This window comes from Anomaloglossus baeobatrachus, unplaced genomic scaffold (assembly GCF_048569485.1).
Source record: "Anomaloglossus baeobatrachus isolate aAnoBae1 unplaced genomic scaffold, aAnoBae1.hap1 Scaffold_52, whole genome shotgun sequence".
Lineage (NCBI taxonomy): Eukaryota > Metazoa > Chordata > Amphibia > Anura > Aromobatidae > Anomaloglossus > Anomaloglossus baeobatrachus.
Genome location: NW_027444564.1, coordinates 505,955 through 532,249, shown reverse-complemented (window position 1 = coordinate 532,249; position 26,295 = coordinate 505,955). Strand labels below are relative to the sequence as shown.

At 48.7% G+C, this 26,295-nt stretch overlaps 1 protein-coding gene across 1 annotated transcript in view; it reads right to left on the bottom strand.

Annotated features, from left to right (window-relative positions):
* LOC142282746 (uncharacterized) overlaps positions 1-26,082 on the bottom strand; it is a 67,328-nt gene extending 41,246 nt beyond the window's left edge. Inside the window, 7 exon segments of the mRNA XM_075333023.1 lie at positions 19,289-19,309; positions 19,311-19,380; positions 19,382-20,378; positions 25,173-25,286; positions 25,370-25,493; positions 25,575-25,754; positions 25,884-26,082. Of these exon segments, the coding sequence (XP_075189138.1) occupies positions 19,289-19,309; positions 19,311-19,380; positions 19,382-20,378; positions 25,173-25,286; positions 25,370-25,493; positions 25,575-25,754; positions 25,884-25,961 (1,584 nt within the window). The 5' untranslated portion in view covers positions 25,962-26,082.
* Between the last annotated feature and the right edge of the window lie 213 nt (positions 26,083-26,295).

The following is a 26,295-nucleotide window of genomic DNA, read 5'->3' as shown; positions in this document are numbered from 1 at the left end:
TGCACCTACCTCCACCTGCAGAGCCGCACACTAGATATATAATACCCTGCACCTACCTCCACCTGCAGAGCCGCACACTAGATATATAATACCCTGCATCTACCTCCACCTGCAGAGCCGCACACTAGATATATAATACCCTGCGCCTACCTCCACCTGCAGAGCCGCACACTAGATATATAATACCCTGCACCTACCTCCACCTGCAGAGCCGCACACAGATATATAATACCCTGCACCTACCTCCACCTGCAGAGCCGCACACTAGATATATAATACCCTGCGCCTACCTCCACCTGCAGAGCCGCACACTAGATATATAATACCCTGCACCTACCTCCACCTGCAGAGCCGCACACTAGATATATGGCTGCTCTGTGCTTCCAGGACCTGTGATGATGTCACATGGAGGGGAGGAGTCAGGGGTCACATGGTCAGCTCCTCAGTGTATGCAGGGCTCTGCTGTGCTGGGTGTCATGGTGCTGGATGAGGGGAAGTTTATGTGTGGGGTCAGGAGGGGTTTACAGTGTGGATGTAGCAGAGCCGTGTGTGTAAGAGGTGTACGGAGCGGAGCCGTGTGTGTACGAGGTGTACAGAGCGGAGCCGTGTGTGTGTACGAGGTGTACGGAGCAGAGCCGTGTGTGTATGAGGTGTACGGAGCGGAGCCGAGTGTGTACGAGGTGTACGGAGCGGAGCCGCGTGTGTACGAGGTGTACGGAGCAGAGCCGCGTGTGTACGAGGTGTACGGAGCAGAGCCGTGTGTGTACGAGGTGTATGGAGCGGAGCCGCGTGTGTACGAGGTGTACGGAGCAGAGCCGCGTGTGTACGAGGTGTACGGAGCAGAGCCACGTGTGTACGAGGTGTACGGAGCAGAGCCACGTGTGTACGAGGTGTACGGAGCAGAGCCACGTGTGTACGAGGTGTACGGAGCAGAGCCGTGTGTGTACGAAGTGTACGGAGCGGAGCTGAGGCGTGTGTGTACGAGGTGTACGGAGCGGAGCCGTGTGTGTACGAGGTGTACGGAGCGGAGCCGTGTGTGTACGAGGTGTACGGAGCGGAGCCGTGTGTGTACGAGGTGTACGGAGCGGAGCCGTGTGTGTACGAGGTGTGCGGAGCGGAGCCGTGTGTGTACGAGGTGTACGGAGCGGAGCCGCGTGTGTACGAGGTGTACGGAGCGGAGCCGCGTGTGTACGAGGTGTACGGAGCGGAGCCGCGTGTGTACGAGGTGTACGGAGCGGAGCCGCGTGTGTACGAGGTGTACGGAGCGAGCCGAGTGTGTACGAGGTGTACGGAGCGAGCCGAGTGTGTACGAGGTGTACGGAGCGAGCCGAGTGTGTACGAGGTGTACGGAGCGAGCCGAGTGTGTACGAGGTGTACGGAGCGAGCCGAGTGTGTACGAGGTGTACGGAGCGAGCCGAGTGTGTACGAGGTGTACGGAGCGAGCCGAGTGTGTACGAGGTGTACGGAGCGAGCCGAGTGTGTACGAGGTGTACGGAGCGAGCCGAGTGTGTACGAGGTGTACGGAGCGAGCCGAGTGTGTACGAGGTGTACGGAGCGAGCCGAGTGTGTACGAGGTGTACGGAGCGGAGCCGTGTGTGTACGAGGTGTACGGAGCGAGCCGAGTGTGTACGAGGTGTACGGAGCGGAGCCGTGTGTGTACGAGGTGTACGGAGCGGAGCCGTGTGTGTACGAGGTGTACGGAGCGAGCCGAGTGTGTACGAGGTGTACGGAGCGGAGCCGTGTGTGTACGAGGTGTACGGAGCGAGCCGAGTGTGTACGAGGTGTACGGAGCGGAGCCGTGTGTGTACGAGGTGTACGGAGCGGAGCCGAGTGTGTACGAGGTGTACGGAGCGGAGCCGTGTGTGTACGAGGTGTACGGAGCGGAGCCGTGTGTGTACGAGGTGTACGGAGCGGAGCCGTGTGTGTACGAGGTGTACGGAGCGGAGCCGTGTGTGTACGAGGTGTACGGAGCGGAGCCGTGTGTGTACGAGGTGTACGGAGCGGAGCCGTGTGTGTACGAGGTGTACGGTGCGGAGCCGCGTGTGTACGAGGTGTACGGAGGGGAGCCGCGTGTGTACGAGGTGTACGGAGGGGAGCCGCGTGTGTACGAGGTGTACGGAGCGGAGCCACGTGTGTACGAGGTGTACGGAGCGGAGCCGTGTGTACGAGGTGTACGGAGCGGAGCCGCGTGTGTACGAGGTGTACGGAGCAGAGCCGTGTGTGTACGAGGTGTACGGAGCAGAGCCGTGTGTGTACACACAGCAGAAGTCCTGAAGACTGCAGACAGGCTGCAGAGGTACTGACACCCACAGGCAGACAGGTAACTGAGCTATTGGAAGCCGCAGACGTCCTGGAGACCTCAGACAGGGGCAGACATACTGGAAGCCACAGGCAGACAGGTAACTGAGGTATTGGAAGCTGCAGACGCCCTGGAGACCTCAGACAGGTGCAGACATACTGGAAGCCACAGGCAGATTGGTAGCTGAGGTATTGGAAGCCGCAGACGTCCTGGAGACCTCAGACAGGTGCAGACATACTGGAAGCCACAGGCAGATTGGTAGCTGAGGTGCTGGAGGCCACAGATAGTCTGGAGATGTTCTGGAGACTGCAGACAGGTCGCTGTGCACACACAGACTAATAGTCCTAATCCCAGGACACAGGGGTGTATCTTGGTAGCCTTATATAGGCCAGTTAAGCTCAGCACATGGAGCGTGTCCGGCTACTTGCAAAGCCCAACGTGGAGCACAAGAAAGTTTAGCAGAGCGGGGGAAGGGAGCAGATCCCAGACACGGGACAGGCGTGTAACAAGTGGAAGTCGTAAACCGAGAGGACAAGTTAGTATAGAGGGAGTAGAGATGGGATAACAAAGCAGAGAGCGGGTTAGGGAGACATGTAGGTAAGACAAGACGGGAAGGACAAATGTCAGGGAAAGGAGTACTAGGTAGTGGGCAGGATCAGAACAGACTCACAGGAACCAAAAGCGCACACTGCAGAGCAGGAACTATCACTGTAAGCGTACCAAGGAAAACAGTTCCAAGATAAGGAAGAATGACCCCCGTAATGAGGCACAACAGAATAGGCTCCTCCCATCAGACCAAACCCCGGAGAATAAAGACAGCAGGAAAACAAACACACATAATTGCTTTCCACAAGCAGAGTCATATGTGAATCATGATAGTAATTTTTCTGATTTTATTGAACTCTTCAAGCACCAAGTCGAGGAAAGTGTCCAAAAAATGACCTTGGCTTTCAAGGGGTAAAAGCTTGATTTTGGAAAAACATCAATATGTAGTAAAGTGTCATATATAAATTTTAAAATCAATAAAGACTCAACAAGACCCATATGCAGCTGACCCCCTCCTTTGGAAACAGGTAACTAAAAAGAATCCTCTAGCAGATGTAAGGCCAATCTCATCTTGAATGCACAAGAATGTAGAAAAGGACGGATGTATGACCGGTAGAGATAAGAGCAGCAGTTGAACAGAAAAATAGCAGAGAAATTCAAATCCTTTGTTTCTCCCTATAGAAAATAAGAATTGAAGCTTTATGAACTGCAGCAATATAATAGATAGGAAAGTGATATTTTGACATTTGTGATATAGTGGAGAACACAAAGCATCGTTCTGCATCTATGGGTGATGGCCGGGGTCCCGCCAATTGGATATCGGCCAGATAGGAGACATTGCATAGATATTTTTATCTATCTATGAACAGATAGAATCGTGATAGGAAAGATGATAGTAATATCTCCCGCCTGGGACCTCCAGGGGCAAAGATATCAGAATGTTGGGACCCTCATAATTTTTTAAGACTTAGATACATCCTCTAATTATCTGAAGTCCAGCCCTGTTATGAGTCACCAGTATGTGAGTGTAACTTGTGTTAATAAAAAGCTAATGCCAATTATGATCCTCGTTCAATGAAAGGAATATTGCCATGTGGGATTGCTCCACGTTCCATTGGAGTCTTTCCCTCCAGAAATCTGAAGCCAATTTTTGTGACCCAGGTTCAATAATTTTCTTTCGTTATTCACTTTTATTTTATGTAATTGTATATACTGTATTGTTTTGTTCCCCTTTGTAATATCTTTTGTATATTTTATGAACACTGCTTACTTTTCCGATTAATTATCTAAAATGTAATAGCTTCATTCCTCTTACTCTATATATTGCATCCCGAAGCCATACACTACCTGTAACGTGTGTCCAATTGGCCTGTATAAGCGATTGGTGGTGGCAGCTAGCAGTAGTTCCTTTTGTTATTGTGGAGTTGGCAGTGACTGTATCAAGATGTAGATATATTCCAGAGATAGAAAAGGTTGTATATATCCTATACCCTCACTGTGAGCTCCCCAATAATCGGCCTAGTAATGGAAACAGTCATGGCCTCTTCCATTAAGCGTCAGTCAATTGCATAATTATCCTGACAATTGGGGGCAGCAGCGTGCTGTTTTGTGACATCTTGTATCAAACGCTTTTGTGTTTGGGGGACTATCCTTATCCATTGTAAAATTTAAGGGCTAATTTACATATGATTGTGTGAAGGTCCATGAATAAGGAGTATTTATCTATGGTATTTGTGGGACAAATCAAGAGTATTTTAGACAGCACAATAGACTACATTTCCGAAACGTAATCGGAAAATTAAATAGAAAATTAGCATGCTTATTATTGTCATTTAGTTGACATACATTTTTTCCTTAGATTAGCTAAATAGATGTTTATCTGGCAGTCATTAAATGGAATTTGTCACTGGGTTTTGCTATCCCATCTCAGAACAGCATGATGTAGGGGCAGAGACCCTGATTCTAGCGATGTGTCACTTCCTTGGCTGCTTGCTGACGTTTCATCAGTTTTATCTGCTTAAGATCTACCAGTTCTCTAAATGCTCCTCTGTGTATAACCCACCCACACCACTGATTGGCAGCTGTGTACAATGAGCATAGACAGAAAGCTGCCAATCATGGGTGGGGCAGGGGTATACAGAGCTAATGGAGATCGACGATACATGGTAGAAGCTTACTATTTCTCTAGTGATAATACAGTGATTTATTAAAACTACAGAAAGCAGCCCAGTAAATGACACTTCAGAGTCCCTCTCTGTCACAGCGTTTGGCTGCGTAAAATGCTCCCTGACTTTCTATTTTTACTGCTGTCTGAATTCATTGTACTAGGTATCTCCTCTGTTGGGTTTTCATCCTTTTCCCCGTTAGGACCTAAGGGAACTCTTCTTCCCTTCAGTTGCTAATAATCTGTATTTTCCCTTGGGTTTAAATACTCTCATGTTCCCTGGACTTGTGCTGGTGATATTCAGTTCATTCACAAGTTCTGGATGCAAGCAGGTGGCTTGCACGCATCAGAAGGTTCATTGTTGCACTTTACTGAACTTTTTACTGAGTTGTCTAGAGATAAGTTGTTTGTTGTTCTCCCTTGTTTGTTATCTCTGTGTGTCCTTTAGTGCTTAGTGGGGTTGACGAAGAGCTCATCCCATCCGTTCCCTATTTAGGGCTCAGATCAGGGTCAGGCTAGAGTCAGGTATCCGGCTCGGCGCATAGGTGTGGAATCTATCTAGGGTGGTGAGGGAACTCAGATCCCAGGGTAGACTAAAGGTGGCTTTACACGCTACGATTTCGCTACAGCAATCTCGTTGGGGTCAAGGAATTTGTGGCGCACATCCGGCCGCTGTAGCAATCTCGTTGTGTGCGATTTTGAATCATCGCAAAAACATTCAAAATCGCCCATCGGTGACATGCCCCCCTATTCCCAATTATTGTTGCTGCTGCTTGGACGATGTAGTTCCTCATTCCTTCGGCAGTACACATCGCTATGTGTGACACCGCAGGAACGAGGAACCTCACCTCACCTGCGTCATGGCAGCAATGAGGAAGGAAGGAGGTGGGCGGGATGTTACGTCCCGCTCATCTCCGCCCCTCCGCTTTGATTGGGCGGACGCTTAGTGACGACGCTGTGACGCCGAACGAACCGCCCCCCTTAGAAAGGAGGCGTTACGCCGGTCACAGCGACGTCGCTACGCAGGTATGTGTGACGGGGTACGCGATTTTGTGCGCGACGGGCAGCGATATGCCCGTATCGCACAAACGATGGGGGCAAGCATGCACGCTATCGATCTCGCAAGCGAGATTGCAGCGTGTAAAGCGGGATTAAGTCAGGGGTCACAATCTCCCCCTTCCCTAGGCTTCCCTTTCGCTGTTCATTTGGTACTTCCCCGTACCTAGCGTGACACTATTTTTACAGTATTCTGATTTTTAATTAAGTAGTAAACAGTTAGTGACCGAATCCCATTAAATTCACAAAACCCCAGCATAGGTATCATAAATGTTACTTGCTTTTCACACAGAGCTAGGCCCCTTTTAGCTCTGGTCTCTTCTACACCCATAATCTAAACTGTAATAAAGGTTTGTGGGCAGAGATGAGTGAACCTGAATAGTAAAGTTCGGTGTTTGTACCAAACACAGACTTTGTAAAAAAAATCAGTGTTAGAGTTCGGAGTTCGGGTGCTTTATGTATCCTAACCACTCGATCTAGCATCGGTGTGCTCGGGTACACTCAGTGCTCGGCCCAGTGCGAGCCGCTTGCAGTGTGTGAATGGCTTTCACGGGGAGGTAAAAACATTGTTATAGGTGTATTGTGCACAAGGAAAAAACTCCGTCATCCCTCCCCCTGTAATAAATACTCTGTTAATGGCCGGTTACATGTGGGCGGAGACCCGAACTGTCCAATCAGTGGCTTCCAACGGGGTTCAGGTCAATTCCGGTTTCCGAACTAAACTTTATTTAAAGTCCGACTGAAAAAGCCGAACCCGAACTTCAACGGGTCCGCTCATCTCTATTTGTGGGTAGACCCACAAAAAAAACAATCCCTTTGGATATTAGACATATACAATCCTTCCATTTTTTTTTATTACAACAATTATCTTTTGCAAAAGGGATTGTTTTTATAACATAAAGAGCCCAGTTTATGCGGGGACCACTCTTGATGGATGAAGTGCCTTTTCATGAATCTGGAGCGTTTGACGAGTAGCATGTGCCTTCTTGTGCTATACTAGAAATATTACTCCCATCAGACACTGGAGTGAGATTTCTGGCATAGGGAACACCACAGCTCATCATGAATTTAAAGGGGTGGTTCACCCATTTTTTTTATTTTCTGTAGGAGTTCTACTTACAATTCTAGGTATTTTCTCCATTGGCTTGTGTTTCCATTTCTGGCACTGAGCGGCGCTATGCTGCATGCTCAGTGCCTGTCACATGACCCCCTGGAGCTGTGGCCGCCAGCATCCTCTGACGTACCGGCATTTCCGGGCTCTCAAACAAGACTGGTACGTCAGAGGAGGCTGGCACCACTCAGATTGAGTGACAGGGCTGTGGGCGGTGACTACCGCACGTCACAGCCCAGCATCGAGGGGAAGATCCGGAGGACGTCAGTGTGGAGCCGGCGTCCTGCAGATGGTGAGGCACAGGGCGCCAGTATGCAGTACAGGGGGGGGGGTTCTTCAGCTGAATCCCCCCCTGCACGTAAGTATGTGCTCACACTCTCCACCCGCCCGCTCTGCTGCGATGTCAGGAGAGCGGCCGGTGTCGGGCAGTGTGACCATCTGCTCCTCCCAGCAGCAAGACACTGACAGGCATGTCACCGCTGTGCTCTGCCATCTGTCCTACTGCATGGGACCAACTGTCTGCACCACAAGTCACAGAGTGGAGACAGTTGGTGACAGAGCACCTCTGCCCCCCCCTCTTCTTTCCCCACTCTCTTCTCCCCCCCTCTCTCTCTTCTCCCCCCTCTCTCTCTTCTCTCCCCCTCTCTCTCTTCTCCCCCCCCTCTCTTCTCCCCCCCTCTCTCTCTTCTCCCCCCCTCTCTCCCCCCACTCTTCTCCCCCCCTCTCTCTCCCCCCCTCCCCTCTCTCTCCCCCCCTCCCCTCTCTCTCCCCCCCTCCCCTCTCTCCCCCCCTCCCCTCTCTCTCTCCTCTCCCCCCCTCTCTCTCCCCCCCTCTCCCTCCCCCCCTCTCTCTCTTCTCCCCCTCTCTCTCTCTTCTCCCCCCCTCTCTCTCTTCTCCCCCCCTCTCTCTCTTCCCCCGCCCTCTCTCTCTTTCCCCCCCCTCTCTCTCTTTCCCCCCCCTCTCTCTCTTTCCCCCCCCTCTCTCTCTTTCCCCCCCTCTCTCTCTTTCCCCCCCCTCTCTCTCTTTTCCCCCCTCTCTCTCTTTTCCCCCCTCTCTCTCTTCTCCCCCCCTCTCTCTTCTCCCCCCCTCTCTCTTCTCCCCCCCCCTCTCTTCTCCCCCCCTCTCTCTCTTCTCCCCCCCTCTCTCTCTTCTCCCCCCCTCTCTCTTCTCCCCCCCTCTCTCTCTTCTGTCCCCCCTCTCTTCTCCCCCCTCTCTCTCTTCTCCCCCTCTCTCTCCACCCTCTCTTCTCCCCCCCTCTCTCTCCCCCCACTCCCCTCTCTCTCCCCCCCCCTCCCCTCTCTCTCTCCTCTCCCCTCTCTCTCCTCCCCCCCCCTCTCTCTCTTCTCTCCCCCCCTCTCTCTCTCTTCTCCCCCCCTCTCTCTCTTCTCCCCCCCTCTCTCTCTTCTCCCCCCCTCTCTCTTCTCCCCCCCTCTCTCTTCTCCCCCCCTCTCTCTTCTCCCCCCCTCTCTCTTCTCCCCCCTTCTCTCTCCTCTCCCCCCTTCTCTCTCTTCCCCCCCCTCTCTCTTCTCCCCCCTCTCTCTTCTCCCCCCCTCTCTCTTCTCCCCCCCCCTCTCTTCTCCCCCCCCCTCTCTTCTCCCCCCCTCTCTCTTCTCCCCCCCCTCTCTCTTCTCCCCCTCTCTCTTCTCCCCCCCCTCTCTCTTCTCCCCCCTTCTCTCTCTTCTCCCCCACCCTCTCTCTTCTCCCTCACCCTCTCTCTTCTCCCCCCCTCTCTCTTCTCCCCCCCTCTCTCTCTTCCCCCCCTCTCTCTCTTCTCCCCCCCTCTCTCTCTTCTCCCCCCCTCTCTCTTCTCCCCCCCTCTCTCTTCTCCCCCCCTCTCTCTTCTCCCCCCTCTCTCTTCTCCCCCCCTCTCTCTCTTCTCCCCCCCCTCTCTCTCTTCTCCCCCCCTCTCTCTCTTCTCCCCCCCTCTCTCTCTTCTCCCCCCCCCTCTCTTCTCCCCCCCCTCTCTCTTCCCCCCCCTCTCTCTCCCCCCCCCCTCTCTCTTCTCCCCCCTCTCTCTTCTCCCCCCCTCTCTCTTCTCCCCCCCCTCTCTCTTTCCCCCCCCCTCAATCTTCTCCCCCCCTCTCTCTTCTCCCCCCTCTCTCTCTTCTCCCCCTCTCTCTCTTCTCCCCCCCCTCTCTTCTCCCCCCCTCTCTCTTCTCCCCCCCCTCTCTCTTCTCCCCCTCCCTCTCTCTTCTCCCCCCCCTCTCTCTTCTCCCCCCCTCTCTCTTCTTCCCCCCCCTCTCTCTTTTCCTCCCCCCAGCTCGCTCTCTTTTCCTCCCCCTCTCCTGGCATGGTCAGTACAGAAATCTCTCCATCGTGGAGGGGTGAGAGGGAGTAATAAACATGGAGTCCCTACTCTGTCTGTGTATTTATTTCTAATAAAGTATTTTTCTCTGTGTGATGTCTTTTTTTTTTTTTTTTTTTTTAAACCCTTTGTTGGAGATTCTTAATGGCCAGGTTAAACTTGGCCTGACATTAAGAATCTCGGGCTTTATACCAGCTGGTAAAACATAGCTGGTATTAACCCCTTATTACCCAGCGTGCCACCTGCCACCAGGGCCACTGGAAGAGTTGGATACAGCGCCTGAAGATGGCGCTTCTATGAAAGCGCCATTTTCTGGGGCAGCTGTGGACTGCAATTCGCAGCGGGGGGCCCAGAAAGTTTGGGCACCCTGCACTGTGGATTCCAATCCCCAGCTGTCTAGTTGTACCTGGCTGGACTCAAAAATTTGGCGAAGCCCACATCATTTTATTTTTTTTTAATTATTTCATGAAATTCATGAAAAAAAGGGCTTCTCTATATTTTTGGTTCTCAGCCGGGTACAACTAGGCAGCTGGGGGTTGGGGGCAGCCCGTAGCTGCCTGCTGTACCTGGCTAGCATACAAAAATATGGCGAAGCCCACGTTATTTTCTTAAAAAAGTTTTCAGGGAAAAACCTTTATAAAAAAAAAATGCTTCCCTGCATTTCTATTGCCAGTGAAAGTAACACCAAGCAGCGGGGGCTAGCAGCCAGTAGCTGCTTTGGTTACCCTTAGCAATAGAAAATGCAGCGGGAGCCCACAAACAATGTGATTTTTTTGTTTTTTTATTTTTAATGAATTTTTTTTAAAAAAAATCGGCATGGGCTTCGCCCATCGAGCACCAGAGCATTTTACTTCTCATTCATCCCAAGTAATCAGATGACTCCAGTGTCGGCCGATTACTTGTTCTGTGTCCCCCTGCATCCATCGCAGCGTGTACGGGCTGTGAGGTCAGCGGAGTGGAGACAGTGACATGCTCTGCTCTGACACATAGTGTGCTGCATGTCACTATCTTTCTCCACTCTGGTACTTGTTGTGCAGGTGACCGGATGCTACATGTCACTAACTGTCTCCACTATGGGACTTGTTGTTCAGGTGAGAGTGTATACAGTTGGTACTATGCAGCAGAAATCACAGAGTGGGGCAGTTAGTGACATGTATCATCCGGTCACCTGCACAACAAGTCCCAGAGTGGAGACAGTGACATGCTCTGCTCTGACACATAGTGTGCTGCATGTCACTATCTTTCACCACTCTGGTACTTGTTGTGCAGGTGACCGGATGCTGCATTTCACTAACTGTCTCCACTCTGGGACTTGTTGTGCAGGTGACCGGATGATACATGTCACTAACTGCCCCACTCTGAGACTTGTTCATGTGAGAGTGTATACAGTTGGAACAATGCAGCAGAAGTCACAGTGGAGCAAGTTAGTGACATGTATCATCCGGTCACCTGCACAACAAGTCCCAGAGTGGATACAGTGATATGCAGCACACTATAAGTTAGAGCAGAGCATGTCACCAACTTGCTCTGCTCTGTCATCTGCGGTGCTGCATGTCACGTTTTTGCCGCGATTTGGTGCGTTTTTTGCTGCGTTTTTGCTCACTGCGTTTTTAATCAGTGCACAATGCCATTAAAGATTGTTGATGAAAAAAAAAAAAAGGTCTGATGTCATTTCCTTATTCAAAATGTTCATTGCATGCAGGAGAGCAGACAGCAGCTGCAGAACTACAAGGCTCAGCATCCTCCATTCACTAGTGTATGCAGGAGAGCAGACAGCAGCTGCAGAACTACAAGGCTCAGCATCCTCCATTCACTAGTGTATGCAGGAGAGCAGACAGCAGCTGCAGAACTACAAGGCTCAGCATCCTCCATTCACTAGTGTATGCAGGAGAGCAGACAGCAGCTGCAGAACTACAAGGCTCAGCATCCTCCATTCACTAGTGTATGCAGGAGAGCAGACAGCAGCTGCAGAACTACAAGGCTCAGCATCCTCCATTCACTAGTGTATGCAGGAGAACAGACAGCAGCTGCAGGACTACAAGGCTCAGCATCCTCCATTCACTAGTGTATGCAGGAGAGCAGACAGCAGCTGCAAAACTACAAGGCTCAGCATCCTCCATTCACTAGTGTATGCAGGAGAGCAGACAGCAGCTGCAGAACTACAAGGCTCAGCATCCTCCATTCACTAGTGTATGCAGGAGAGCAGACAGCAGCTGCAGGACTACAAGGCTCAGCATCCTCCATTCACTAGTGTATGCAGGAGAGCAGACAGAAGCTGCAGAACTACAAGGCCCAGCATCCTCCATTCACTAGTGTATGCAGGAGAGCAGACAGCAGCTGCAAAACTACAAGGCTCAGCATCCTCCATTCACTAGTGTATGCAGGAGAGCAGACAGCAGCTGCAGAACTACAAGGCTCAGCATCCTCCATTCACTAGTGTATGCAGGAGAGCAGACAGCAGCTGCAGAACTACAAGGCTCAGCATCCTCCATTCACTAGTGTATGCAGGAGAGCAGACAGCAGCTGCAGGACTACAAGGCTCAGCATCCTCCATTCACTAGTGTATAAAAACGACAAAAAAGAGAAGTCTTTGGATTTGCCTCATATACCATTATATCCCATGGCCCAAAAACCACCAACAACAATGCAAATTGCACATAGAAAAATTTTTAATTGATTGGGTCAAGCATATAATTTTACATGGGATATAAAACATTATAACAGGTAAGGAGGTAAAAAGACACATGAGAGCGAACAAGAAATCCCCATGTGAGGCTGCATGGATCTAGCAGGGTAAACACAAGGGTATATTCCCAGCAGGGCCAGTGTAAGTGCCTTCACAGCAAACAGATTCAATGTGAAAGACAGAGCAGTACTAAGTAAAGAATCATAGGCACATTTACCCAAACACATAGCCCGGCAAGGAATCCACCAAATGTAAAACTCACATGCAGACGCACAGGGGGAGCAGTCCCAATACGTATTTCGTGATGACTTCCTCAGGAGTGTATGCAGGAGAGCAGACAGCAGCTGCAGAACTACAAGGCTCAGCATCCTCCATTCACTAGTGTATGCAGGAGAGCAGACAGCAGCTGCAGGACTACAAGGCTCAGCATCCTCCATTCACTAGTGTATGCAGGAGAGCAGACAGAAGCTGCAGAACTACAAGGCTCAGCATCCTCCATCCAGGACTGTATGCAGTTTTTTACCCAAAAAGAAAAAAAAATGACATGGGCTTTGTCATATTTTTGTATGCTAGCCGGGTACAGCAGGCAGGTACGGGCTGCCCCCAACCCCCAGCTGCCTATTTGTACCCGGCTGGGAACCAAAAATATAGAGAAACCCTTTTTTTTTTTAATTATTTCATGAATTTCATGAAATAATTAAAAAAAAAAAATGACGTAAGCTTCGCCTAATTTTGGTGTCCAGCCGGGTACAACTAGGCAGCTGGGGATTGGAATTCACAGTGAAGGGTGCCCAAGCTTTCTTGGCACCCCCACTGCGAATTGCAGTCCGCAGCCACCCCAGAAAATGGTGCTTTCATAGAAGCGCCATCTTCTGGCGCTGTATCCAACTCTTCCAGCTGCCCTGATGCCGGGTGGCTAGCTGGGTAATAATGGAGTTAGGGCTAGCTGTATATTATCAGCTAGCCCTAAGCCCGAAATTCATGGTGTCACGCCAATATTAGACATGGCCACCATGAATTTCTAGTAATGATAAAAAAAAAACACAACACCCAGAAAAATATTTTTATTAGAAATAAAACACAACACAATTAGTGACTCCATCTTTATTGAAATAAACCCCCCTCCGCAGTAATCCTGGGTTAGGGTCCCGCGCCGTCCAATCCGGATCCAATATCATCTGATCGGTTTGCTGGAAGGCAAAGCGATCAGATGATGTGTCAGGTTAAACTACGTGAATCACATCACACATCAGCTGATTGTATAAAAGCCGATTATACAATCAGCTGATGCATCAGTAGAAAAAAAAATAATAAATATATACTCACTTATGTGCTGATTACCGGCAGCTCCTGCAGCGGAGTCTGATCCTTGCCCATCACTGCAGGAGCTGCCGGTAATCAGCTGATGAAGTCCCCTGACGGCAGGATCAGCTGATAGCCGGCCGGGCGCGAAAAAGCCGGCGAGACTACGATCAGCTGATGCGTCAGGTGACTGCATCAGGTGATCCACCGCCAGGTCCTGCAAGCTTCGTACGTGCCCCGGGGAGACTGCACACAGCCGAAGCGGCGGGACCGAGACAGGGGCTGGAAGCAGGCATGGCACCGGGACCCTGCAGACAGGTGAGTATGACATACACACACACACATACACACTCACACACTGTATATACACACACACTGTATATACGCGCACACTCACATACACATACACTGTATATACGCGCACACACACTTTCTTCCCCTGGCTGTGTAGAGCTGCTGCTGTCTCTGTGTGATTGCTCTCAGTGCACATCCACTGGGAAGAGGCAGGGAGGAGGGTTTGGGTGGGAGCAGAGTGGGTGTATTAGACACAATGGGTGTGTTAGATAAGCTAGACACCGCCCTAGAGCCACAAAGAATTCTGGGACTTGTAGGAACTGAACACAGGAAGTCAGAGGAGAGATTAACCCCATCAGAGCTGGAGCCAGCAATGAGCATGTGCTGCTGGTGCACAATAAAAGGTAATTTTGCTGAAAAAACATAATAGATGTGTTGAGGGGCACATATTAGCAAGATTTATCAGAAAAAAAAAAAAGCAGTTTTGGTAACTGGACAACTTCTTTAAGGAGCTGTGGTGTCACGCCCCCGTCCCACCCAAACTCTGCCAATTTTGGAGTGAAATGGCAAAATCTGCCAAAATTTGAGAACTATGAATTGATCCAAATTTTTGGGACTTTTCTCAGCTTCTGTAACTTTTTTTGGCATACAAGCTTTGATAAACTGGGACCAGAGTGTCTTAACAACTTTCACATATCTAGGATGCATAGTGCGATTCACTTCTGCGCTGTCACGGCTGGGGACAGAAGCTATACCAGCTGTATATTACAATACAAAGGGAAGGGGAAAATAATGCCCTATCACTAGGGAAAGAGTGAAGTGGTGACCCCTGACAATACAGCTCACCCTCACTGCCCTCACCAACCCTATACAGGTTCTGCACCTATCGCCGAGCAGGAATACCTCACCCTAGGCAAACCCTGATCTGGGCCTAAGTAAGAATGGCAGGTATGAGCTCTTCATCAAACTGACGCTAAGGGAGACAAAAGGAAACAATACAGGGGAGACACAAATGCTACCACCTGAGCCCAGGTACATAGCAAAATTCAAACACTTATCTTAGGAGTAGTTACCACAGAAGTCTGTAGAACAAAAAGAGGAGACAACTGCTGCAAATCACAGACAGGATCAACTATAAACCTCACCCAAAGCACCCAAGGGTGAGGTTTATAAAGGAAGTCAGAGGCTCACAACTGAGAGAGAAAAAAAATGACAGTTTTCCAGAGTCATAGAGTCCGCTGCTGCAGAAACAGAGAACTGTCAGTTAACAACACGTTCTGCAAATTTTTGGGATTTTCCAACACTTCTGCCATTGGATTCTCTGCCGGCCGTGACAACTCTGTGACATCCCGTCACTATTTTTGTGCTAAATGCCTACAGCTCTGACTCAACTCCAGAGGTTCACAGGCAAAATCATCACATCTAAACAATAGAGAAAGACAGGCATGAAGAATATACATTTACAAGCATTTATTAACAAAGTCAAGTTTTGAAATGCAATTAGATACAATATGATATACTTCAGAGTTCCTATCTCCAATCTGGGGCTGCGTTTTGTAGTAAATGAATCAGTGGGCAACCTGAGATTAGTGAATTATCTAAATATAATCCAGTATCAAAACCTTTCACAAATGTTAATAAAGGCTCTCAAAATACCCAACTTACTAGCAAAGTGGAGCTTGAATTTCCACTTTGTGGGATCTTAGTATGTAGAGCGGGATCCCACAAATCTCTGCGGCTGCTCTAAGCACAAGAAGTAGCTCTGTCAACTAATCCAGGGCTGTCACAAACTTTTTTTTAAGGTTTTACTGAAGTACTTAAGAAGGATGCCGCAGAGCTGGGGTCGTAGAGCTCACTATTCCACTGTGAGGGTGATCACTGAGGGTTGTGGGATCTCACAACCTAGAAGTTCCTTTTGGGGGACATTAGGGACACTTCAAAAAGTTTTGGTACTGGATTATATTTAAAAAATTCACTAATCTGCGACTTTTCACTGTTTTAGTAAATAATAAAGGCAGCCACAGATTTATTATAAGCACTATTTAGAGGGAAAGTCATCTAACACATTGCACTAGAAACTGGGGGATATTACCCTTGTAACAGAGTCAGCAGCAGATCCCCCTATAAGGCTGGAATCACACTTATGTGTGTAAAATCGGTCCGAGTCTCATGCTAGAAAGTAGCATGAGCTCTGTTCACATTATGATCAGTGTGCAATGCAACTGCAATGCGATTGTGATTTTTAATTTGATTGTAGTCCGTGTGCAATCCGTGTTTGATGCGTATGTGTTCCTTTTTGTATTCTCAGCAGCTGTCATCTGCCATTCAGCTCTGCTACATGGCCACTGACAGCAGACACAGACAGAGCCATGTAGCAGAGCTGAATGGCCGCTGACAGCAGACACAGACAGAGCCGAGCAATCAGAATGAAGTCGGATGAACTTCACCCGACTTCACTGTCATCCCACGGCTCTGTCTGTGTGTCATGGCCAGATTTTCGGTCACCGGTGAGTGGCTGCAGTGATCTCCGCTATCAGCGGTGCCATCACTGAGGTTACCCGCGGCCACAGCAGAAGTCCTCCCGCTGAGATCTGTGGCCGCGGGTAACCTGAGTGACGTCATCGCTGATAGCGCGACTCACTTCAGTCGCTGCGGGGAGCTCACAGAGAGCGGTCGTGGTCTGTGACCGCTGTCAGCTTCCGATGTAGCAGAACTGAAAGCGTCGTGGGACTTCTGTGGATTACGTTGGACATGGAGGGTTATTTGGGGACTTTAATAAAATGGTGAAAGAGGTTGTTGTTTTTTGTCATTTATTACAAATAAAGGATTTTTGGATGTGTGTGTTTATTTTCTTTAACGAACAGGTTAATCATGGAAGTTATCTTGGGGAGACATCTGCCATGATTAACCTAGGACTTAGGCAGGCTTTGCAGCCTGGAGCTGTGGAGCTGTGTTCCGCCCTCTGATCCCTGTGACCCGTGCGCGCCGCCCCCTGGCCGTCCTTCTGATGGGTGGGGGTGGCCTGGCGTCCAGATCATTCTGGGCTCTGGGCTTCCCTTCTCATTGGGCGGCCGGGGGGCGTGTGATGCTTATCGTGCGGTGCGCATGCGTCCGAGCAGGGATCCGATTGGCTGGAACGCATTTCCTAGGTCCTTGCAGGTCCAATGGGGTCATGTGACTCCCTATTTAAGGTCCTTGAACGGCATTATTCCACACCTTCCCTGATGAAGCTATAAACAACCTGTGTTGCGAAACGCGCGTAGGAGGGCGTTTTTTACTGGTGTGGGATGCTCTGGTGACCACCTTCATTATTATGTGTAAGTTCTGGGACTTGTATTTACTCTGTATCATGTGACTAGCGGTTTTTAGTGCCTCTGCCCTGTTCTGATTGTGGGATGCTGATTTGACTTGTACGTTTCTCTATATACCACACCAGGATAGAGGCGCCTCACCTGCTAGCCGCTTATGATTATTCCTTCATTTTACTTGGTCCCCGTCCAGATTATTTCTCTCTATTATGGTGGTTTTTACCTCTGCTCCCCATCATTATGTGGTCTTTCACCTTTGCCTCTTATTAGCACCATTATATATTTGCAATAATTTGAAACCTATTTTTAATATTTATATTCAATAAAGAATCTGATGTTTTATAATCAGCCCTTTGAATGCTCCAGTTTTTGTTTTTCTTTGTGCTTTATGGAGTGGCGTAGATTTGGATGCGAGATGTGCCCTTGTTCAATAATTTTGTGTCTTAGGATTTGCACGTTGCGACTTCGCAAGCCGATGCTGCGATGTCGCACGCGATAGTCCCCACCCCCATCGCAGGTACGATATCGTGTGATAGCTGGCGTAGCGAAAATTATCGCTACGCCAGCTTCACATGCACTCGCCTGCCCTGCGACCGTCGCTCTGGCCGGCGACCCGCCTCCTTCCTAAGGGGGCGGGTCGTGTGGCGTCATAGCGACGTCACACGGCAGGCGGCCAATAGGTGCGGAGGGGCGGAGATGAGCGGGATGTAAACATCCTGCCCACCTCCTTCCTTCCGCATATCCTACGGAAGCCGGTAGGAGATGTTCCTCGCTCCTGCGGCTTCACACACAGCGATGTGTGCTGCCGCAGGAGCGAGGAACAACATCGGACCGTCGCGTCAGCGTAATTATGGATTACGCAGACGCTGCACCGATGATACGATTACGACGATTTTGCGCTCGTTAATCGTATCATCTAGGCTTTACACACTACGATGTCGCATGCGATGCCGGATGTGCGTCACTTTCAATTTGACCCCACCGACATCGCACCTGCGATGTCGTAGTGTGCAAAGCCCGCCTAAGTGGCAGCTATGGGCTGCTGCCATTAACTCCTTATTACCTCGATTGCCACTGCACCAGGGCAATTCGGGATGAGCCGGGTATAGTCCCGGGACTGTCGCATCTAATGGATGCGGCAATTCCGGGCGGCTGCAGGCTGATATTTTTAGGGTGCTGGGCTCCCCATAACGTGGAGCTCCCCATCCTGAGAATACCAGCCTTCAGCCGTGTGGCTTTACCCTGGCTGGTATCAAAATTGGGGGGACCGCACGCCATTTTTTTTAATTATTTATTTATTTTACTTCATGACATAGACCCGCCCACTGGCAGCTGTGATTGGTTGCAGTGAGACAGCTGTCACTCATCGTGGGGGCGTGTCTGACTGCAACCAATCATAGGCGCAGGTGGGCAGGGAAAGCAGGGAATACGAGATTGAATAATGAGCGGCCGGCTTTTTCAAAAGAGAAGCCGCCAGTGTGAACGCCGTGCAGCGCCACGCTGGTGATCGTGGATCGGTGAGTATGAGAGAGGGGGTGGGAGGGAGAGACCGACATGGACAGAGAGTATAATAGAGACCGAGAAGGAGACACCGACTGACAGAGATAGATTGACCGACATTGTCAGACCTCACTCATTTACCAGTGTTTTCTGAAACATGCGATAAATGTATTTAGAAAAACGGATGTCACTAGGATGGTGTGTGTGCCGTCCCTGTGACATCCGCTTATTTACCCGCTCCCATAGAGTTGCATTGGAGAGACTCGCACGAGAAACTCACCAAAACGCAGCATGCTGCGATTTCTTTCTCAGTCCGATTTGGACTGAGAAAAAAATAGCAGATGGGAGCTGCCTCATTGATTAACATTGGTCCGAGTGCAGTGCGAGAATTTCTCGCGTTGCACTCATGCGAGTTAATCGCAAGTGTGAAGCCGGCCTAACAGTGCGTCATGACCACATTCTTATGGTTTGAAAAATACGATAAGTTTAAAAAGAGAGAAAATAGTTCTCTCTCTCACCAATTCTTACTTGAGGAATTGTAGCCAATTTTTAAATAAAACCCTTTGAATCATCTGACAACAGAACCTGATTAATGATAAAAAAAATTTTGCCAAATTCTGAAAACAAGAATGGCTGCTCCGCTCTGTTGGTTTTTTGATGGTCGGCAAGACTTGATTTACCAGTTAAACATTTCAATTATTCACAGCATGAAAAAGGTTCCTTCCCTGTGCGGCTTCTTCACATGTTTAACAAGATCTGATTTCTAAGAAATACATTTTCCACATTCAGAACATAAAAATGGTTTATTTTGTGTGATGTTTTTGATGGTAAACAAGACCTGATTTACTAGTAAAACATTTACCACATTCTGGGCATGAAAATGGCTTCTCCATTGTGTGAGATCTTTGATGAACAACAAGGTCTGCTTTCTGAATAAAACATTTCCCACACTCTGAACATGAAAATGGTTTCTCACCTGTGTGAGATCTTTGATGAACAACAAGGTCTGCTTTCTGAATAAAACATTTCCCACACTCTGAACATGAAAATGGCTTCTCCCCTGTGTGATTTTTCTAATGTCTAACAATGTCTGATTTCTGAATAAAACATTTCCCACACTCTGAACATGAAAATGGCTTCTCCCCTGTGTGATTTTTCTGATGTCTAACAAGGTCTGCTTTCTGAATAAAACATTTCCCACACTCTGAACATGAAAATGGCTTCTCCCCTGTGTGATTTTTCTGATGTCTAACAAGGTGTGATTTCTGAATAAAACATTTCCCACACTCTGAACATGAAAATGGCTTCTCCCCTGTGTGATTTTTCTGATGTCTAACAAGGTCTGCTTTCTGAATAAAACATTTCCCACACTCTGAACATGAAAATGGCTTCTCCCCTGTGTGATTTTTCTGATGTCTAACAAGGTGTGATTTCTGAATAAAACATTTCCCACACTCTGAACATGAAAATGGCTTCTCCCCTGTGTGAATTATTTGATGGATATTAAGATGTGATTTCCTGGTAAAACATTTCCCACATTTTGAACACGAAAATAGTTTCTCCCTTGTAGGAGCCGTTTCATGTTCCACATCCTTTCTGTAACTTTTATTTTGCTCACAATTCTGTGATAAATCAGAATTTTGGACTTGTTTGAAAAGATCAGATGATAGATCTTTCCGAGGAAGGACTGGAGGTATATCTGGGACAGCAGCATGCTCTTCATATGTATCATGTGTGATACTTTCATCATCTGTTACAAATTCTGAACATATTTTATTTCCATCTGAACTCCCGATACAGTCATCTGCTAAAAATAAACAGCATGTTATTATTTTTTAATGATATCATGAAAGTACATTTATTTTTTAAATCATAACATCAGAAATTAAATCAGGATAAAATCTGTTCTGAATCTGTTTTCCAATTTTAACATCTAAAGGCCCCGTTACACGCAATGACATATCTAACGATATGTCGTCGGGGTCACGGAATTCGTGATGCACATCCAGCGTCGTTAGTGACGTCGTTGCGTGTAACAGCTCCGAGCGAGTGTTAACGATCAAAAATACTCACCTTATCGTTGATCGTTGACATGTCGTTAATTTTCAAAATCTCGTTGGTCGTTGTGGACGTAGATTGTTTGTCGTTCCTGAGGCAGCACACATCGCTCCGTTTGACACCCCAGGAACGACGAACAACAGCTTACCTGCGTCCTCCGGCAACGAGGTGGGCGTCACTTTCCTGCGGCTAGTCTCTGCCCCTCCGCTTCAATTGGACGGCTGCCGTGTGACGTCGCTGTGACACCGAACGAACCGCCCCCTTAGAAAAGAGGCAGTTCGCCGGCCACAGCGACGTCGTTAGGCAGGTAAGTCCGTGTGACGTGGCCTAGTGATATCGTGGCAACCAGCGATTTGCCCGTGATGCACAAACGACGGGGGCGGGTGCTTTCACGAGCAACATCGCTAGTGATGTCGCTGCATTTAAAGCCCCCTTTAGAGTTACATCTTCATTAATTCGGATCTCGCATTACTAGCAACAGTTCTCTCGAATGTGCTATTACAAATAATCTGATAGATTTTCACAATGTGACTGCAGGATAATGAGGGACAGGGGATCCTATACTGTCCCTCACGCTAGGGGACCCTAAGCTATTCCTATCCTCTGGATTGCCCCTGAAGGTGGAGATGCCAGAGTCCTGTACCTTACTATTCTCCTTACCAGATTTAATCTCTTATTCCCCCCCCCCCCCCCCCCCGGGAAAGGAAGGGGCAGGAGTATGATTGATGGAAACACAGACTAAGACAAATGGGACACATTGCAAACTCACAGAAATAAACAGTGAGAGACTAAGGAGAAAAGCAAGAGCAGAAATGCAGCAACAAAAAGACAACAAGGGTTAGCACCACAACAGCTCACAGTAATAATGCACAACAACCACCGTTAAGTCTGGATTACAACACCTCACCAGACCTGTATAGGTAAACTATAGCTGGCATTAATGAAATAGTCCAGCCAGCATATGCAGAAGGGGAGCGAACGATACTTTCTCCTCTACAGCATGTGATCAAAGACATTAACAAGCAGCCCAGGAGAGAATAACTCTTGCTAGCCTGCCCAAGCCTGTGGTTCGATGCCTGCATCTTCCTGCACTGCTCACACACATCAGAGAAGTTAACATGCAGAGTACCATAATCTATAATTTCCACAGATCCTGACGCCGCCATGACAGTTGGCAAAACCTTGCAAAAATCTCCTTGTAACATTGATGCACAACATAGACCTTTAAAAAGAGATTTTCGTTCGAAGACGAACATAAAATAGTTACAGACAGATGCCGGATATTTAATGGGGCTGTAACATTGATGGCCCATCCTAAAGGCCGCTTTACACGCTGCAACATCGCTATCTGATGCTAGCGACGTTGAGCGTGATAGCACCCGCCCCCATCGTACGGTCGATATGTGGTGATCGCTGCTGTAGCGAACATTATCGCTACGGCAGCGGCACACGCACATTCCTGCTCTGCGACGTCGCTGTGATCGGTGAACTGCCTCCTTTCTAAGGGGGCGGTTCGTTCAGCGTCACAGCGACGTCACTAAGTGGCCACCCAATCAAAGCAGAGGGGCGGAGATGAGTGGGACGAACATCCCGCCCACCTCCTTCCTTCCTCATTGCTGGCAGGATGCAGGTAAGGAGAGGTTCCTCGTTCCTGCGGTGTCACACGTAGCAATGTGTGCTGCCGCAGAAACGAGGAACAACATCGTTACTGCAGCAGCAACGATAATTAGGAAGAGGGGGGCATGTCACCGATAAGGGATTTTGAACGTTTTTGCAACGATTCAAAATCGCTAATAGGTGTCATACGCAACGACATCGCTAAAGCTGCCGGATGTGCGTCACAAATATTGTGACCCAAACGAGATCGCTTTAGCTTTAGCGATCTCGTAGCGTGTAAAGTCACCTTAAGGCTTTGTAAACAAAGCAGGTAGCAGGGTCTTGCAGTCTGTGCAGAAAAACATTAGGGCTCCAATTCATCAAGACCGACGATGTACACTGAAAAATGACGTCAGGGACAGGAGTGAGATTTCTGGCATAGGGAACGCCGCAGTTTGTTATGAATCAGAGAAGCGGTGGCATCACACCCTTCTTCTGGCCAAGCTCTGCCCATTATGACAAATCTGGTTAAAATTGGCGTGAAACCTCCAAAAGTCGCACAATTTTTTTCACAACTCTGTGTTGCACAAACATTTTTGAGAACTTTTGAAGTGATTTATGCCAGAATTCTGACATAATTGCTTTGATGAATCAGGGTCTGGGTGTCAAATCTCCTTCTGTAGGTGTCTCTATTCCTTCCAGGGTAGTTTGCCAGAAGTTCACATTCTCTAAGGCTATGTGCGCACTTACCGGATTTTGCCGCGGATTTTCCGCGGATTTGCTGCATGTTTCGCTGCAGAAAATGTTCATAACATCTCTACAGTGAATCACCAGCAAATCCTATGGAGAAAAAAAATCCTGTGCGCACTGGGCGGAATTTGACAGCTGCATGTTTTGCTGCGGGAATCCCGCAGCAAAAACAAGTGCATGTCACTTCTTTTCCGCACATCGCTGCGGGATTTCACTCCATTGACTCAATGTTAATCATGAAATCCCGCAGGGAATAACGCAGGCAGCAAATTCTGTGCGGTTCACTGCGTTTTCCTGCGTTATTCCCTGCGGTATTTCGCGGTTTACCTCCGGTAATGTGCATCGCTTGACTGCGGTTTTGCAGGGAAGTGATGTCATTACAGGAAGAGGAAGCCGTGCAGAGAGTAAACACACACACATCACAGACATAGAACACATAGACACAGACACATAGAACACACATAGAAAGAAAACGGAAATATAGAAAAAAAAGAACGTGGGCTCCGCTGCATATTTACCTTCCAGCCGAGGTAAGCACACAGCGGCGGCCCGGTATTCTCAGGCTGGGGAGGGAGAGGGGCAGGGGTAATGTCCCCCGCCTCACTCCCCCTCCGGCAGCCGAGAATATCAGCCGCAGCTGCCCTGGCACTGTCGCATACATTATGCGGCACTACCGGAGTGTCCTCGGCTCTTCTTGCCACCGTGTAGCAGTGGTGGCAAGGTAATACAAGGGGTTAATGGTGGTGGGGGACCACCGCCATTAACCCCAGGCTTGATCATGGCAGCGTCTATGTGACAGCTGACATGATCAACCCGTAAGTAAAGTGAAAAAAACACAGACACCAAAAAATCCTTTATTTTAAATAAAACCAATAAGCCTCGTTCACCATTTTATTAACCCCCCCCAAACAAAGCTCCGGCGTAATCCACAGGTCCGACGTCCTACGCTGCTTCCATCCAGCCGCGACTATCACAGACACAGCGCTGAATGAAAGCAGCAGACAGCAGAGGTAATTACCGGTCATTTCCCACGGCCGGTAATGTGAACTCACTGCCGACCGTGGGAAATGCAGCGATCTGTCATCTATCTATCCCTCTGTCTATCTATCTATCCCTCTATCTATTCTTCTGTCTATCTACTATCAGAATTAAATGTATTTTTTTTTTTCTTTTTTTTTTCTTCAATGTGCTTTATTGTATTGAATGCAATAAAGCACATCCCAACCCGCACGCGGCAAAACCGCGGCAATACCGCGAATAATACCGCGGTAAAACCGCGGCAAACCGCATGCAGTTTTCGGGTGCGGTTTCCCGCGGTTTTTTACCGCAGGTGCGGTAATCTTTGAGAGCATGCGGAATTTACGCAAGGAAATTTAATTTCCCAGTGCGCACAGAGCCTAAAGCAATAATTTTATTACATCTTCTTTAGTAGTTGAAAACGTTTGCATTTCAGTGTGCGGCTGTAACTCTGCCCATTTTGGCAAAGCTGGTTAAAATTGGCATGAACATGAACACACATGAACACACACACACACAGGCCTGTCTCCTCTTCAGCTTTAGACTTTATTAATTAAGAGACCTTTGCTTACATGACGTGATGTCAAAAAGGTCCTTAAGCAGTCCTATAATCGATATATAAACACTGGGGCTGGAAAGAGAATGGGGGCCTGTGAAATTGCCCAGTTTGCTCTCCATTTCCCCTAATGCCAGTCCTGCATGCCAGCCTGTGTTCTATTCAATTAATTTAGACTCCTGCAATTAAGAGACCTTTGGTTACCTCATGTCACATGACTCTGAAGTCATCAAAGGTCCTTAAACAATCAACTTCAGAATACAACTGATGGGGACCCAAAGAGAGTGAGGTTTCTGAGAAATTGCGCAGTTTGACTCTTCCCAACCTTGGCCCTGACAATAACTATTTTTGGACTAGGGCTTATATTTCAAGCATTCGCCAAAAATCCCATAAAATCATGCTAGATCTTATTTTTGGTGTAGGTTGTCTTTTTGAGGAAACAGGGTATTCATGAACCCTCTGCAGGTCTTTGAGTTGCCTTCATAATGACATAGAGAAAGTACTAGAAACAAACAGCAGAAGAAGCAGAAGCAAAGAAAATACAGCTGAAAAAAACCAGAGCAGAAAGTCTAAAAATGTAAACACAAAATTAGTGCAGAAAGTACATGAGTAGATATCTCTTACTGGATAGAGCTGGAGGAAACACATCCTGAGGAACACCGGGATCTTCTTGTTTACAGTCCTGTGGGAGAAGAGGACGGGGACATCTCTCTGGTGTTGTCCTCTTACTGGATAGAACTAGAGGAGACACATACAGGGACTGAATTCATTCCTTACATACAGATAATTATAGGCCGTGTGTATTTAGTCCTGTCTATTACCTGGTGATGTGAGGGGCTGGGGATCCGCCATCATGACGTCCTTGTACAGATCTTTGTGTCCTTCTAAATACTCCCACTCCTCCATGGAGAAATAGACGGTGACGTCCTGACACCTTATAGGAACCTGGCACATAGAATGATACCGTCACCCCCGATCCCTCCATAGCGTTACTGTATAATGTCCCAGCATTCCCAGCAGTGTCACCTCTCCAGTCAGCAGCTCAATCATCTTGTAGGTGAGTTCTAGGATCTTCTGGTCATTGATGTCCTCATGTATCGGGGGGTGAGGTGGAGGCCCCGTGATTGGGCTCAGGGGTCTTCCCCATCCCTCAGACACAGGGGCCTGACAGCGCTCACTAGAGGTCTTCTTCACTACTGTGTAATCCTGGTTATGGAGAGACACAGTAATAAATCTCACTCCAGACATTTCCAGAGTCCTCACCTCTCCAGTTCTGTCCATCTGTTATTCCCATAGATAAGAATGATGTAATGTGACGTCATCAGAATCTCTCACCTCTCCAGTAAGCCGGAAGAGGATCTCTAGGGTGAGGTGTAATATCCTCTCCGCCATCTTGTCCCTGTCCATATCCATCCTTCACGGGGCAATCAGGAGATTTCTCTTCTATAGAAGATCTCCACTGAGAGGATCCGATATTGTAGGGACCTGAGATAATAAGGGGAAACATAGAATGAGAACATTCTGGGGGAACATAATACTGTGTGGGGAGAAAAGGGCCGAGGACCAAGGGCAGTAAGGGGCCGAGGACCGAGGGCAATAAGGGGCCGAGGACTGAGGGCAGAAAGGGGCCAAGGACTGAGGGCAGAAAGGGGCCGCGGATCGAGAGCAGAAAGGGGCCGCGGATCGAGAGCAGAAAGGGGCCGGGGACCGAGGGCAGAAAGGGGCCGGGGACCGAGGGCAGAAAGGG